The 15,230-nt window shown below is 42.8% G+C and overlaps 1 protein-coding gene across 1 annotated transcript in view; it reads left to right on the top strand.

Moving 5' to 3' along the window:
- PAPPA (pappalysin 1) overlaps positions 1-15,230 on the top strand; it is a 229,524-nt gene that overhangs the window by 96,373 nt on the left and 117,921 nt on the right. Inside the window, exons 8-9 of the mRNA XM_037027516.2 lie at positions 5,267-5,395; positions 10,238-10,329. Coding sequence (XP_036883411.2) covers positions 5,267-5,395; positions 10,238-10,329 — 221 coding nt within the window. The remainder of the gene's footprint in view (positions 1-5,266; positions 5,396-10,237; positions 10,330-15,230) is intronic.

The raw sequence follows: 15,230 nt of genomic DNA, 5'->3' as shown, positions 1-15,230 counted from the left end.
TTGGGTGGTTAAGTCAAGGACTGTTACAGTGTTCTGTACACTTTTCTATATAATTGATGTATTTCCTAATTCTGACAAGAATAATAGCATGTATGAAGTCCCTTGGCATGTCATCTCAGCTCAAAAAGTGCTTGTTTCCTTCTCTTCCCATTCTTGGCTGGATGCTGGTATGCCAAGTGCCCAGGCATTACCCTCTAACTTTTAGCTCAAAGAAAAACTGGCCTGCTTGGGCTCCTCTTCCTGAGCCAGAGACATCCTAGGTGGTCCCCCCACCGTGTCTTCCAGCTTAGACAATCTGGGTGGTAGATCGTGAAGTACACGCATTCTCAGTACAGGATTTTACCTGCTGAGGTAGCTTCTAGCCTCTAGAAAAGCTCATAACAGAAAGATGTAGCACTACAGTTCTCCTTAAATGAGGACTATGGATTGCAGAGCTGATCACATTCTTACCAGATTCCCATTTCATAGGTGCAGAAACGGATGGTCAGAAAGAGAGAGAACGGCTTGTAGTAGTGTTTAAGAGAGTATGTGCACTTTTCTTGACTTTAGAACTTTCCAACTGGTCTTTGTATGTGGATTCTACCTGGTTCAAAACCAGACCTTTTAACTTCTGTTCTGCAGTATTTTCTGCAGTATTTCTGTAATCTGTACCCACTTTCACCTCCAGAAAGGGATGTGTTGGGATGGAGCTAGGCAGACCTGGCTCATGCCTCTGTGCCATGACAAAAGCAATCTATGGGCTGTCACTTACCCTCCCTAGGTTATTAGCATCATCATCTGAAAAGGGAGAGGATGCTAATTACTCAAGGAACTACTGTTCTAATTAAATGAGATGATTCACAGGCAGTATCAAGCATAGTACTTGGCATATGATAAATAGGCAACAAATGGAATGACAGTTGCTATTATTTTTCAGAAGAGGGGTTTCAAAGAAGCAAAACACAGTTACACAGTCTATTTGGACAAAAAGAGTGTGATAAATGAGCGCTAAGATTTGGAAACAATAGGAGATCAATAAGGAGTAATGAAGAGGCTCAGAGAAGGTTTCCTTGAGAAAGCAAAATGGGTATTTCCAAAGTACAATGAGGTTCTCTCACCCTCCTTTCTCCTATTGGACTTTCCTATTTCTCATTTTATCTTCACATTGGTATGGGACAAGAATCATATAAAAGGTAGAAAAACAGACCCAAAGAAGTGAAGGGACTTGCCTACAGATTTCAGGTGGGTTTTAATTGAACTGTCATGATGCTAACAACACATCAACACTTTAAGAAATATGTGTTTTTCCCAAGAAGCTCAGTATAGGGTATTTGGTCTCCATATACATATACATATACATATATATCTCAATATTCTTAATAAAATTATTTCATAATCTATAACTAAATTCTACTGTAAGATTATGCTTCACATTTGATGTACTTTACCATCAATATGACATTTCTGAGAAGAAATACTGAAAAATCATAGTAGTTAGAAATGCCAGTGTTTTTGTTGCTAACTGCCAGAAATGCAAACCTATAGCAGATATGTCATTTGAGACATTTGTGAAAGAATGATGTTAAATGTTGAAAATATTTTTTAAAAAGTCATACACGAAGGATGCACAAAACAACAACCCTTCAAATTAGTCAAATAATCACTTCATATTTAAACACTGCAAGGTAAAATTAGCCAGAAACCTGAAATTAATCTGAGATGCAATTTGAAGAATTGAAGATTAATTACTCATGGAGGTTAGCTTTTAAAAAAAAATCATTTAAATGGCACTGAGAATTCTGTGAAGGAAATCAGAAGTGATGTAACTCGTCATGTTTCAGATGTAGTAGTAAGATTTGAGCTCCAGAGAGTGAATGGGAAGGTTCAGCTTTGTAGCATGCTCCCTTCATTGCATTGTCGAGATTTTTGAACTGGGAGTGGCTTTGTATCTAAGAATATTCTGATGGTGTTAGTAAGACTGGAAAAGGGAGATACTTGATGCAGGAAGGTGAGCTAGAGGCTGCTTCAGCCATCAAGGTTGAGATGTTGTCGGCAGCAGAGATGCACAAGACTGATGTGGAAGTTTTTGGATGAGAGAATCGACAGGGCTTAGGGTCCACTTGTATGTGGGAGGTGCAGGAGGGGAAGGAGTTCAAGTGACAGTGTAAGACTTTCCAGATGGGTTTAGGAGCAGCTGAAAAGAACAACTTGACATAAATGCCTTACTTTTAGACCAACCATGAAATAGGTCCTAACCTCCAGCAAAGCCTTCAGAAGGACTAGCTTGTCCTTCTGAAAGAATTCTATTCTAACTAGGTTCATGAGAAGAAAAAAAAAAGCCCTCATCTGGCATTATTTTTTACTTTAAGTTGGAGACAATGGAGTTTTATCAGAGGAATTCTTCAATGGAAAAACATAATCTTTTAAAGAGCACTTCTACCCTGTTCCCCCATCCCTACCTTTTTATGAAAGGGGATGGCTATCTTCATATCTGAAAACGTAGGAAAACAACCCTCGCTTCAAAGAGCTGCTGTCGGGCTTGTGTGAATAATGATGTATGAGCCATGTGCACACAGCTAGAGGAAGAAGGATCCATCACGTTTCTGTACCAATCTACTGGGTAGGAAGGAGGGCAGGAGGTGGTAGTTATGAGGAGACAGATTCTACTTCAGGGTAAAGACAAACCAAGGACCCAGATTTTCAGAACCTGGAATAGCCACCCGGCAAGTGAGCAAGTTGCCATCACTGAGGGTGCTCTTGCCAAATGAGGTGGTAGGAAAGAGACTTTCCATCCAGATGTGGCACACAGGACAGATGGTGGCTCCATCTTCAAGGGTCTACCTAACCAAGGTGACATGCAGGTAACTGCCACTTCATCCCTTCTAGCAAAAAGAGCACAACATAACTCCAGTGAATGAGAATGTTGATAATTAAGCACTTACAATAATAATGCATTAACATGTATTAACTATTCATCATAGGCTAGGCACGTATGTGCACCATGTATGTTCTCACACTCAATCTGTAGGGAAATGCTGTGGGGCCAGTTTTATGACTAATTTGAAATAGGCTCAGAGCAGTGGAACCACTGGCCCATGACTTCTCAGCTAGTGAGTGATAAAGGCAGGATGGAAACACATGGCCACTCTCCTCAAAATTGTGTTTATCCAGAAGGAGGAGAGGGGAGGGAGGAGGAGGAGGAAGAGGAAAACATTCACAAATATTAACAAAGCACCTTAAATATTATCAGCCATAAATCATTCAGCAACACAAATGGAGACCTCAGTGTAGAGAAGTCCTTTTCACACTCTACTGCTTTTTCACAGAAGTGCTCCATTGCTTCAGACAGTGACCATATGCCCCCAGTGGCATGGGATTCAGCCTGAAGAAAATTTCTTATTTTATTCTATAACATGACCATAGTTGTTGAATATAAAACATGCTTCTATATTTTAAAGCAAAATGAATATACAATAGAAAGCATGCTATCTTTATTTTGTGCCTTCATGTATCCCCTGGGAAAACAATAATAATCCAGTTTTAGAAGCAGCCCCAGAAAAAATAGATATGTTCATTCATCTACAGGTGTACAAAATATCCAATAAACTAAAAAAAAAAAAGTAGGAGAAAGAAAGTCTATAATTACATCAACAAATGAGCATTCCAGAGGTTTACAAGGTACCAGTTATTCATACATTCATACAAATAATATCTCAAGATTTTTATGTACTTCACCTACTTAGTTTCATTGACAGAACACAAACGGAATCCCTAGGGACTTCTGGTCTACCCACAGTATGACTAGCTGCTGTAGCACTGCTGAAACAAACTGTCTGTCGGGTAATGAACCCAACATTTTCAGGAAGGCTGTGTTCCTCACTGGAGTTCTTCAGTGCTCAGAAACTCCAATTCCTTGTTCTGCTGAGAGTCAGGAGACATTGTCTGTCCAGTGCCCCTGCACCTGTTATCTTATTGGCCTTATCCAAATAGCCCCAGCCTTAGCAGCAGCTGAAACAACAGATGGGCAGGAGAACTTGAGATTTTTTTGACATCATCCTTTTGTTTATGAAACACCCCCCCAACACTGGAATCTGATAGGAATTCTCTTATTACCATTTTGTGTTTTTTCCCATGGTACCTTTTTTTTTTTTAGAAAGTAAATGATTGATGCAGAGGGAGAGGAAAAAGAGGAATAACATCTTCCTTTGAGAATGGTCAAAAAGGAAATGGGGTTGGTGAGTTTTGGTTATGTGGAATTGACATAAATATATCTGCGTGTTGGAGGGTAATTGGCAGTAGCCAGGTTTGCTTAATGGCAGGATGAATTCAAGCAAAGAGCTGAGAGGGGTGAACTAAGGGGAGGGAGGCAATCAGGTGTACGGTTGAGGGTGAGGAAGTCAGAATAGGCTTTGCATTAGGAGGTCTTGAGAGCAGAGGAGAGATGCAGTCTAGGCAACTAGTGCTTAGAATTGCAATTCCGGAACAAGGTCCCCCTTTGCAAGGGATGAGATTATTAAAACAGGCCCCAGCTAGGGATTAGAGAGGCAGAATTCAAGATATTATGTGATAGCATAAGATCATAAACAAGTTTTTTTAACCTGTCAATGCCTCTGAGTCACCATAGGTAAAATAAGCAGGGAAATACTAGTACACATGTATTTGATTCTCAATGATTCTTATGTTTTGATTCTCAAATGAGAAAATACAAGGAAAGTGTTTAGCCCCAGGCCTAACATTCAGTTAACGGATGCTGCTATTATGATTTCAGTCAAGACAGAGACATAAGAAGGAGCAAGTGGTGGGGAGGAGGAGAATCACTGGGTGCAGCATAAGGAAAGGGCTTGCTTGCATGTATTGGGGTTTCTGCTCAGGTCTTATAGAGAGGGAAAAAGATCAGACAAGGTCCACAGAATCTTGTGTGGTTCTTTAACACCTCTGTGTGTGTGCTTACCCCATTTATTTTTCCCAGATGGTATTCTCCCAAACACCTTTACTGTGGACCACATACCATAATATTCTTATTCACCAAGGTTATTGTAAAGGTTAAATGAAAGATGGAAAAGAACCTAGTCGTATTCACAGTCATCCATCAGTTGATGCTGGTTATTACAGTTGTACATGTTAGTGTAGTCCACCATGTGTAGAAGAGCGCCCTAACCACAGAAGACAGTAATAATTATCTGATAACTGAATGTGCATGTGATTTCCAAAATAAGCAAGACTGATAGAATGTTCTCAAGGGACACATTGTGTCTGCATGGGTAATAGTCTTCTTTATGTTTTCCAGGGATCTGAATCTTGGCAGTGTGTACCAGTACCGGGTCATCACCATTTCGGGAAGTGAAGAGAGTGAGCCATCGCCCGCTGCCGTGTACATCCATGGAAGTGGGTACTGTGGCGATGGCATTATCCAGAAGTGAGTAGATCTAACTAAGGCACGGGGAGGGGCAATGCTAATTAGGCCAAGAGATTGTGAGGGTGCTGAATAGAAGAGCTTAGGATACTTTTCAAGGTCTGTGAGCTGTGGGTTACCAGGGTTCCCCAGCAGGCTGTCAATTTGTCTGCAAGTCATTGGGTGGACTCAGAAGAAAAGCAGTGATTCTTTTTTGAGCCCATACATTTCTCAAGTATGTAATACCATAAACGATTTTGAGAGAGCTGCCAGTCTGCACTTACCCTTCCTGCTCTTATTCTTGATTGTTTTATGTGCTGCAAGGACTCTGTTAGTCTTTTTCATCCCATCCCACATTCAGTTAATAGGACACCGTGCACCTAGGTCAAAACACTTTCACATTCTTTGCTGGTTACCATTTACATTTGGTAAAACTGCATATTTATTTGTTGTTTCTTCTCTATCATGTTACATTAACAGTTTACAAATTGGGTCAAAGGCTCATAAAAATAGCGAAGTATTCTAACTCACTACAATGTTGAGACCATACATAGTAAACAGTCCTCTAGAGTGAATATTGAATGTGAAGATAAGAACAGGCAGGCAAATGAATCAGAAAGTGTAAAGATTCCACACGAGCAGCCAAAAAGGAAAAGTGTGATCAGAAAATACAAAGCTGCCTGTCTAAAAAATGGGTTTTATTGGATCAGCAGTCCATTCATCCCCTTGTCCACAGAGCAAGACATTACGCAATTGCAAAAACAGGCAAGAAGCTATCAAGACTTTTGCATTGTTTAAAAAAAAAAAAAGTGAACATTTGAGTTTTTTTCCTCCAGAATAAACACAAAAATATTTTCTGGCATAAAATTGAACAGTTTTCTCTGTAAAGGTGAAAAAGAGAACAAAAGTCATTCACAATTAAGGTCCTTATTGCTCAAGTTATGTTCCCTACTGCTAATGTAGTTCAAGTCACACTATTGCTAAGTGACTTTTAAAACTATTGGCAGATTTAATGATAAACATTATGTGTGGAGATAGCAAAACAAGCTATTGGCAAAATTCCTTCATTAAATGGCACTGTTGGGTGTCACATAATATGTATGGAACATGGAATCGCAATGACTATTTTTGTAGGGGGTGGGACACTGCAAACAGAATTTGTTTCACGGTTGGATGAAACCACTGATACGCAGAACATGAATCTGCCCAGAGGTGTAGTACATAAACGAAAGAGAAGTGCTAGAGGACTATTTCCTTCAGTTCATCGTTGACACTTGTGCTGGAGGGGAAGAGCCATTTAATTTGGTAGTGATGATTTTGTGGAATGTAATGTAAGCTGGAAACCTGCTTTGGGATGAAAGGACCAGCTAGGAGCATGCCAAGGATGGCACAGTTATGCAAATGAAGAGTTTGCCCACGAATACCTATCCATGCATACATCAGTTACTGGCCAGCAGCTGGCTTCGCATCATGACTTAACATTGAAAGGAATAGTGGAATATTGGGAATAGGACCAGGTAAGGGCCAGTGAATTACATCTCAACTTGCTGTGCAAAAAGGTAATAGTCTATACAAGATTCTGCTCCCACGTATGTACTCTGAGGTATACCTGGCTGTTCTAAGAAAGATATTAATTCCATTTTTTGAAATAAGGAATGACATTTTTTTTAATGTTCACACCAGTAAGGCCAGTAATGATGGTTTGCATAATTTCAAGTGGCTTTGCTGAAGTTGGGTATTTCAGGGATACATATATATCCATCTGTTAAATGTCCTACAATGATCATTTCAAAGCTGAATTGCCAAGATTTTAATATTGAAGAGATACTATAAAGATTTTTCAGTGTTGAATGATGGCACAAACCACCTGACTGCCAAGAATTTGATTCCTCAAGCATGGAAGAGAAAGCTGCTGACTTGGAGAATGAAATCCATAAGGCGCCATTGTATGCATTTAAGATCTGCATCCAAATGCCACCAGCAGAAAGTGAAGATGCAGTTTTCAGTGCTCCCTGTAACAAAACTGGGGAAAAGGAAGCCGTTCACTGTTCTCTCCCACATTAAGACATCCACTTCTAGCTTCTGATGCAGCTTTGCCTGATAGAACACTGAGAAACATTGCTCACAACACGTAACTGTGACTTGAGATTTTCCAATTTAGCACAAAGGATAAAGAAAGAAACTCACTGGGTGTGAAACCTGATCTACAACATAATCTCTCCATTTGGGGGCCAGATATATAAAGGTGCCCTGGTAGAACATTATAAACAGTATCATTCTTCTCACTGATCCAAAACTGTTGTTGTTGTTAATGTAAATAGTAACCTGAAAGGTTTTTTTTAGCATTTTTACCTAGAATTGGTGTCCTGCATAGATATCAAATACTTGTTAAGTTACCTGAAGGTACCAAGTGGTTGTTAATATACTTTGCAGAAAACTGAATGCAGCTTATGGGTGGTTCCCTAAGTGAAACAAAACAAACAAATCACAATGTTTGAGGAAAAGAAGGGATGTCATCTTAGCTAACTGGATATTTCATGGGGTGATATATGCTAATTTGCTACACACACACACACACATATACATATACATATATATGTAAGGGAATTTACAAAGAAATACAGATAAATTCAACAATCAGTGAGGCCCCTAATGGATAAAAGCCCTGGATGGATATTATGCTAATCCTAAAAATATTCATAAATATTTATTGAGCCTCTGTATGCGTGAGCACTGTTATCTCCTTGGGTGCATCCAACGACCCTATGAAATAGGTCCTATTACCATACTTCACAAAAGAGACAATGAACACCAAAAATTAAAGTGCCTTTTCAAGCTTACACACCCAGAAAGCTGCACCCAGATGTGAGCCCAGGGCCCATGCTGTCATCTGACTCATCATCGCCTTGTTGCTTGACCAACAGTCCCCTGCAGAACTAGCAAGCGAAGAAGTCACTGCGTGTTGTCTGCTGTATCCCAGGCACTGTGCCAGGCCCTGGGTGCTAGAATGACAAAGACCCCGTCACTTCCCTTGGCATCAAAGCCTGATGCATGGGGTTCTCGGTAACAGGCAATGGCACTAAGTTTGACAAGTGCTGTGATGGATGGAGCTCTGTGTCTTTGGACACAAAGGAGATGGCTACCCACTCCAGCCTGGGAGGTCAAAGATGGTTTCTCAGATCCTCCCTATCTAATGATAGATCTGCTATGCCTAGAAGATTCTTGTGGTGACATTAGTGTTTTGCTTAAACCAGTAGAACACACTGTTTGGGTGGTAAGGGAAGCGGGTTAGAAGTGTTCTCTGTGGCTTAGGGAAACCAGCCCAGGTTAAGAAAAAAAAAAAAAAAAAGATCTGTCCCCAGATAACCCATGAAATACCTAAGGGGCACAAGGACCATCACCAGTTCTAGCATGCAAGATGCACTGGCAGAGGGGGAGCACGGACCCAGTTTGGAATATGGAGTCCTTTGCTCGTGGATGTGCAGACAGGCAAGAACTTTGGTGGCTCTTCAGAGATCCGTGCAACATCCTAGCCATTTTAAGGATTGATTGCATGGCACCTCCTGCTACTCTCGCACCTCCTAAAAGCAACAAACATTTCCCAGTGTTAATTGCCTGGGTGAAAGGAAAAGTCTGAGGCCTCTTCCATGCTGTGACAGGTCCCAGCTGGTCTCTAGGGAGGGAGGGACAGCTGCCACACACTCTGCGGAGACCTCCCAGGACAAAGTGGGAATGGGAACCGATTCCCTGAGCACCTACTGTGTGTCACACACTATGCCAGCCACTTTAAGTTACATTCTATTCTTATCCCAACTCTAAGAGTAGGTACAGTTTATCTCCATTTTAACCTGTGAGCAAACTGAGATTCATCATCTAGAATGCACTGTCCAATGGATTTTTCTGCAATGATGGAAATATGTTCTGTGCTGTGCAATACAGCAGCCACTAGCTATATTCAGCTACTGAGGACTTGAAATGCAGCTACTCTGACAGAGGAATGGAATTTTAAATTACTCTTAATTTTAATTTATTTTAATTGCCAAAGATAGAGAGATCAAGTGAGCTGTCTGAGATTACACAGCTAGTTTAGAACCTGAGGATCTAAATCTGAGTTTTTTTATTTCTAAAAGGACAGGAGCCTTCCAGAAAGTGGCAAGCATCCAGTCTTGCAGTTACTACCCCTTCTTCTCTTCTCATAGCCCCAATTCAGAGAGCATTGCTCATTTTCTACCCATTCTAACCTCTGCAGAATCATCCTTAGGTGATGGAAATAATTCCCAAAAAAGAAAGAATAAAGAGGACACATTTTTTTCCCTAGCAGCATAGTTCCACAGGTCCTGGAGTTCTGGACACCATGAAATGGCATACCCAGTGGAGAAGGCAAAACTTTCCCATACAAGGAAGACCAGACCAGAGAATGTGAATGGAAAAAAATCTTTAAGGGCACTGGGGGAGTGGGGAGGGGGCTGAGGCAGGGCTTAGTGATGAGTAGCATTTATATTTTAGAAACTCCAAAATTTCCTTCAAACCTACCATTTTAAGATGACAGTGAGAGTCCCCAGGCACAGTGCAAGTTCTGTTCATTCGTGTATTCATTCACGCATCTGTTTCTTACGAATTTCAACTCATAAGACCTCAGAGAGTGAGTTTGGTAGGGGAATTCTTCCTTGTCATCAGAAACACAAAATCAGGCAAATGTAATAAGATTGTGCAAATTATACACATCTTATTTTGAAGAAGGAACAGAGGCTCATGAAAGGGACTGGCCTGAGGCCTCAGGGGAAGTTCATGGCCCAGGGAGGGACCTTCCCATGTCCAGCTGTGGTTCTGAAGCCGATGTGATACATTTCTACCTCCTTCCCGCAGAAGCCAAGGTGAAGCATGTGATGACATGAATAAGATCAATGGCGACGGCTGCTCCCTTTTCTGCCAACAGGAGGTTTCCTTCAATTGTATTGGTAAGTCTTTGTCGTTTCTTTGGGCTTGGCTGGAGAAGAGGACAGCGCGCACTACTTAGTTACAGTAACAGCAATAGTCATGCCTAACTGGTGCTTTACTCCTTTGTATTATGGATGTATACTGAGTGCGTCCTGTGGGCCAGCCAATACAGCAATGGGGGGAAGAAAAAACGCCATACATTCCTGCCCTCACAGAGTTTAAATCCCCGTCGATAAAGGAAATGACGGGTTATTCCTCTTAGGTCTTTTTGCCGTACAGGCGTGATCACTCCACGCCACACCTCAGATGGTTATTAGTATAGATTTTTAAGGCTTTTGTTCTCACTTTAGAGATGAGAGAAATCAAGTCGGAGAGATTAGAAAACTTGTTCAGAGTCACACAGGTTAGAAGTGATTGAAGACAGAAGCAGGGCTTCAGCCTGCGTTTCTCTGATTCTCCAGCTCAGTTCGTTTTGCGGCACACGCTCCCGCTAGGATCCAGGAGGCGCCGTGGCCCCCTCTGCGCCCTCAGCACCTTGGGCAGTCTCTCTGACTTGATGGAAGAGGGAGAGCAGACCAGCCTGTGTTTAGAAAGCAAACCTCCTTTTCCCACCTTTCCTGAGTGAGATGGGAAATCTGTTTTCCTCTGCCTTCTCTAGGAGTCTGGCCGACCTTGTTGTTTCAGCCCCACTTGGGAGGCCCTGGCCAGCCCGGGGCTGGTAAACAGGCAAGGGGTGGGGGGCAGGGATGGAATTTTGAGCTGGCTCAGATGAGGTCATACTTCCTTTAAGATGCAAATCGATACCTGAAGATCAAAGGTCCCCCTGCTAATCCCCTGGGCTGGAGGTGAAAACTAATCACAATTCATTTGCAAGTACAAAAGACAGAGGTGCTCTATCTGAAAAGGGAAGGGGCAGCTACAGAGGGGACGAAAACATCGGTGGGAAGATTTCTCACTGAAAGGCAATTTTCTAAGACTAAAGGAGAGGAAGTGGTATTGGGTCGTCACACTTGCAGTGGATTACAAGGGTGCATTTAGACCTCCCTTCTCCTGGGCGATTGTGAGCCCTGTGTGGTCTTTGCAATATACCGTTTACTTCTTATTCCATTCCTAACATACATTTGTTGAGCACCTACTATCTCCTTGCCGTCAAGCAGGGACCGAGCAACACAGCAGAGATGTCTTGGAATCAACTGTCTGTGGATGGAAGAAAGGGAGATGCAGAGGGAGGAAGGACAGGAGAGTTGCCAGGCAGGGCCTTGGATTTTTAAGCAGCAATTTTTTTCCCCTCTCCTCTGTTGATGTGAGAATGGTCCATAATAAAAGCTTGATACTAGCCTCCTGCTATGGTGGAAAGAGGCTGGGGCTAAAATTGAGAAAACCAGGCTCTAAGAACCCAGCCTTGCTAAGAACTTGGCTGCATAAATCTGACCTGCTCACTTCCCTAGTCTGGGCCTTAGTTCACCTTCCATAAACCCGAAAGAATAGAGTAAGGTGGTCTCTGAGCACCTACCTGCGCTTGTGTGATTTCCAAGATGTGTGACTAATCCTCATGATCGTGGGCTCTGCTTGAACCTAACCCATGACTTTGTCATCATCCTCCTGACACCCAATATTACCCCAGATCACGCTGGAAAATACCGACCTAGTTTACTTGTACTAAGGTGGCATGCAATTTCAGTGCTGTGGGAAGAAGGCAGGACATGGTAAAGGTAGGATAGGGTACCCTGAAAGAGGCTTGTGCCCGAACATCTGTGCTCTCTGTTGCCTCAGCCCTGTGCAACCGTCAGCAAAACCATGGAAACCTCTTACAGGTGGAAGCCCATCATGCTTGGAAGAGGTCTGTCCAGTCCACACGCCTTGACTGGCATCCTACCTCTATCTGTAAATGAAGTGTTACTGGAACACAACGTATTCATTCCTTTGCATGGTGTCTGTGGCTCTTCTGCTATAGCAACATTGTAGCATGGCTCCAACAGAGACCCTATGCCCCACAGAGCCTAAAATACTTATTATCTGGCCTTTTACAGACAGCATTTGCTGACCCCTGATCCATGGATTTGGAGTCTTTGATACTCTTGGTTGCAGGAGCCTGGTGCAGAGAGGAGGTGAAAATTATGACACGGCTCACCATTTCTTGGAAAAGGAACTGAATTTTAAGCAAATGGTGGTGGGGCCTGGGAGACTGTTAGAAAGAGCCAGAGTCCAGCCCTAGGATACCTTTTACCTAGTCGGGCCTCGCTTCCCTGCCTATACTTTGAGAAAATGATTGTTTTCGACTAGATGAGTGATCTTCAGACTATGCTAACTGGAATGCTCTAGAGGAAAGGCATGAAGGTGAAGGAGTTTCCAAGGTGAGACTTGGACTGTCGTGGATTCACTGTACATACTGTCATCCTTTACTAGATTCTGAGGATTATTCTATGATGGCGTGATGATCTTTACTGAACATCTTTTATATACCAAGCACATTTATAAACTCTCATTGTCATGCAACTCTTTCATTGTCCTGACATTACAAGGGAGGAAGCTAAGGCACGGAAGTGAACTATAAGCACATACAGTTAAGTGATAGAACTGGGACTCCAACCCAGAGTCCCACTCAGAGCCCACGGTGCTAAACTCCCTGCAAATGAACATAGTGCCTGGTCTTGTCAGTCTCTGAGAGTGAATGAGGAATATACGGCTATAGGATAATTCATCTAATCAATTAATAGACTGGCATATACAATTGTCAGTGGTGTAGATGGAGTCCAGGGAAGGCTCTCTGCTACCCCTATACACTGAGCGTGGTTTGTGTTAGAGGAAAGACCTCTGCTATGCCCCCAGCCTTGCCATTGAGAATTCCATTAGAGAGACTCACAGAAACGAGGCATTCCAGGAAGTAAAGAGTCTATCCAGAGATCCCAGTTCCCGGGAACATTCCAAGGACAAATTCCATGGTTTTGAGTCTAGAAAACCATCTTCCTCTGCAAAGAATAGCTGAAGAAGAGAGAGTGAATCTTTGGTTCCCAGCAAATCCGGCTTTAGTGAGTCAGAGAAGTGGGATGGAGTGTGGGAAGCTTTGCTGAGGTGGACATTGTTCTCATCGTTACATTTGTCAAGACAGGGGTCGAGATAGTGGCCAAGAGAATAGGTTTGAGTGAGACTGACTTGGGTTCATACCATGGCTTAGACGTACAAACTTGGCTAAACTTCGGTGTTCTCATGCAGAAAATGGTGAAAGTCCTAGGCCTGAACTGTTGAAGATATTTACCAGTATTTTTGGATACTTACTATCTGAATCCCCTTCCTACATTTTGGAAATAACTTTCCTTGTTATAATAATGAGGCAGAGCTCAGACCTCTCTAGCAAAGTAGAAAATCCAGTCTCCTTCTCCCAGGCCCCATTGTAGCTTGAGTGTGGGAACCAGTCCTACCCTCTCCCCAGGTCAGGCAGACTAACCCAAGACATTGCATCAAAAGCTAGCAGGGTTGAGACATAGGGACCCTGCAGAAACCATTTGGATAAGGATGGTGGGTGCGGCCACAACCCATGGGTTTCTGAAGATCCAGTGACAACACATGGCATTAGTGCTGAAGTGACTGTAAAGCAGCACCTCTGAGATGTCTTCCCAGGACCAGTCTTGAGCTTGGACTTGGGCTTCAGAGCCTGGCTCACCAGTGCCCCAGAGAGTGTTTGATAAGTATCCAGGATTCTTTGAATTGATTTTGTTTGCTGGTTTTGCTTAAGTTAGCCAAGGTTGGTTTCTGTTGATTGTCACATAGAATCCTGAGTGAAAATTGTTGTCAGAAGATACTATAAATTGGAATGTGCTTGATGCACATGGACTATTACTTTTCTCAATGTGTGTGAGAGTGTGGTGGCAGTGGGCAGAAGTGGTGGGTGCCAGACACAGCCACCATTTATGGTCACCCATCATGTGGTGGTACACCCTGTGCCGTGCACCTCTGTTTAATGCGAGCCTCTGTGAGGTCTCTTATATCTAGATCTGAGGACCTACTATGATGTCTTAACTTGACTAAGGTCACCCTGCTCACAGAGGTGTGATCCCATCTCCAGGCTGAGTAAAGGACCACTGTTCGGTCTACTCTGCAACTGCTTCCGTATCTGAAAGACTTCTTTCCTCGCTCCTGCTTTCTCTCCCTCCCTCCCTCCCTACTTCCTTCCTAGGTACCTTCCTTCCTTCCTTCCTTCTTACCAGCCTCATTCCTTCCTACCTTCCTTCCCTCCTTCATTTTCTTCTTTATTTTTTTGTCCCCGACCATTCACTGGGGCTAATGTTTTCTCTGGATCTGGTAACACCAGGTGAGGGTGGGTGACAGATTTATGGTGGCGTTCCCATTCGCTTTCCAGAAGCCCACACATCCGGAAGTATTCCCTAGGTGCCAATGTGTTATTATGCAACACCCGGGGACTTCCCTTTCCCACTTTCCCACCCCCAGTGCCCTCATCCCCCAGCACATAATGAGTTGCTTGTTAAAAGGAACACCACCCACAAGACCTCTTAGGCAATGCACGCTACATCCTCAGCAATGTGGAAATTATCTTGTCCTTTTTCCCCCCTTTTTAAAATCTAACATACACCAGGCCTGAGGTTTCTGTTAAAAAATGTGGTATCAGTCAAATGATAACTACCCCCCACCCAACAGGCACTGGCCGCAGGCATTGTTCAGCAGCTTGGGAATTCTTTTTCTAAAGCACTGAGTCATAAACTACAGACAAGCTGCTGATAAAAGCTGAAGGAAGGAAGGTAATGGTCAAATTAGACAAAACGTGAAGCATCCCAAAAAGGGGTTATACTGAGTCATATATCTTGAGCCAGTGCTGGAAATGTGTTACCTTCTGAGATGACATTTAATCCATTACAGGAATGGGATGGTGGAGGCCCCGTGTGCTTGGGTTTGATTTACCACCCTG

This window comes from Manis javanica, chromosome 2, assembly GCF_040802235.1.
Source record: "Manis javanica isolate MJ-LG chromosome 2, MJ_LKY, whole genome shotgun sequence".
Taxonomy (NCBI): Eukaryota; Metazoa; Chordata; class Mammalia; order Pholidota; family Manidae; genus Manis; species Manis javanica.
The sequence above is the reverse complement of the archived record's forward strand: the minus strand, read 5'-3'. Positions and strand labels throughout refer to the sequence as shown.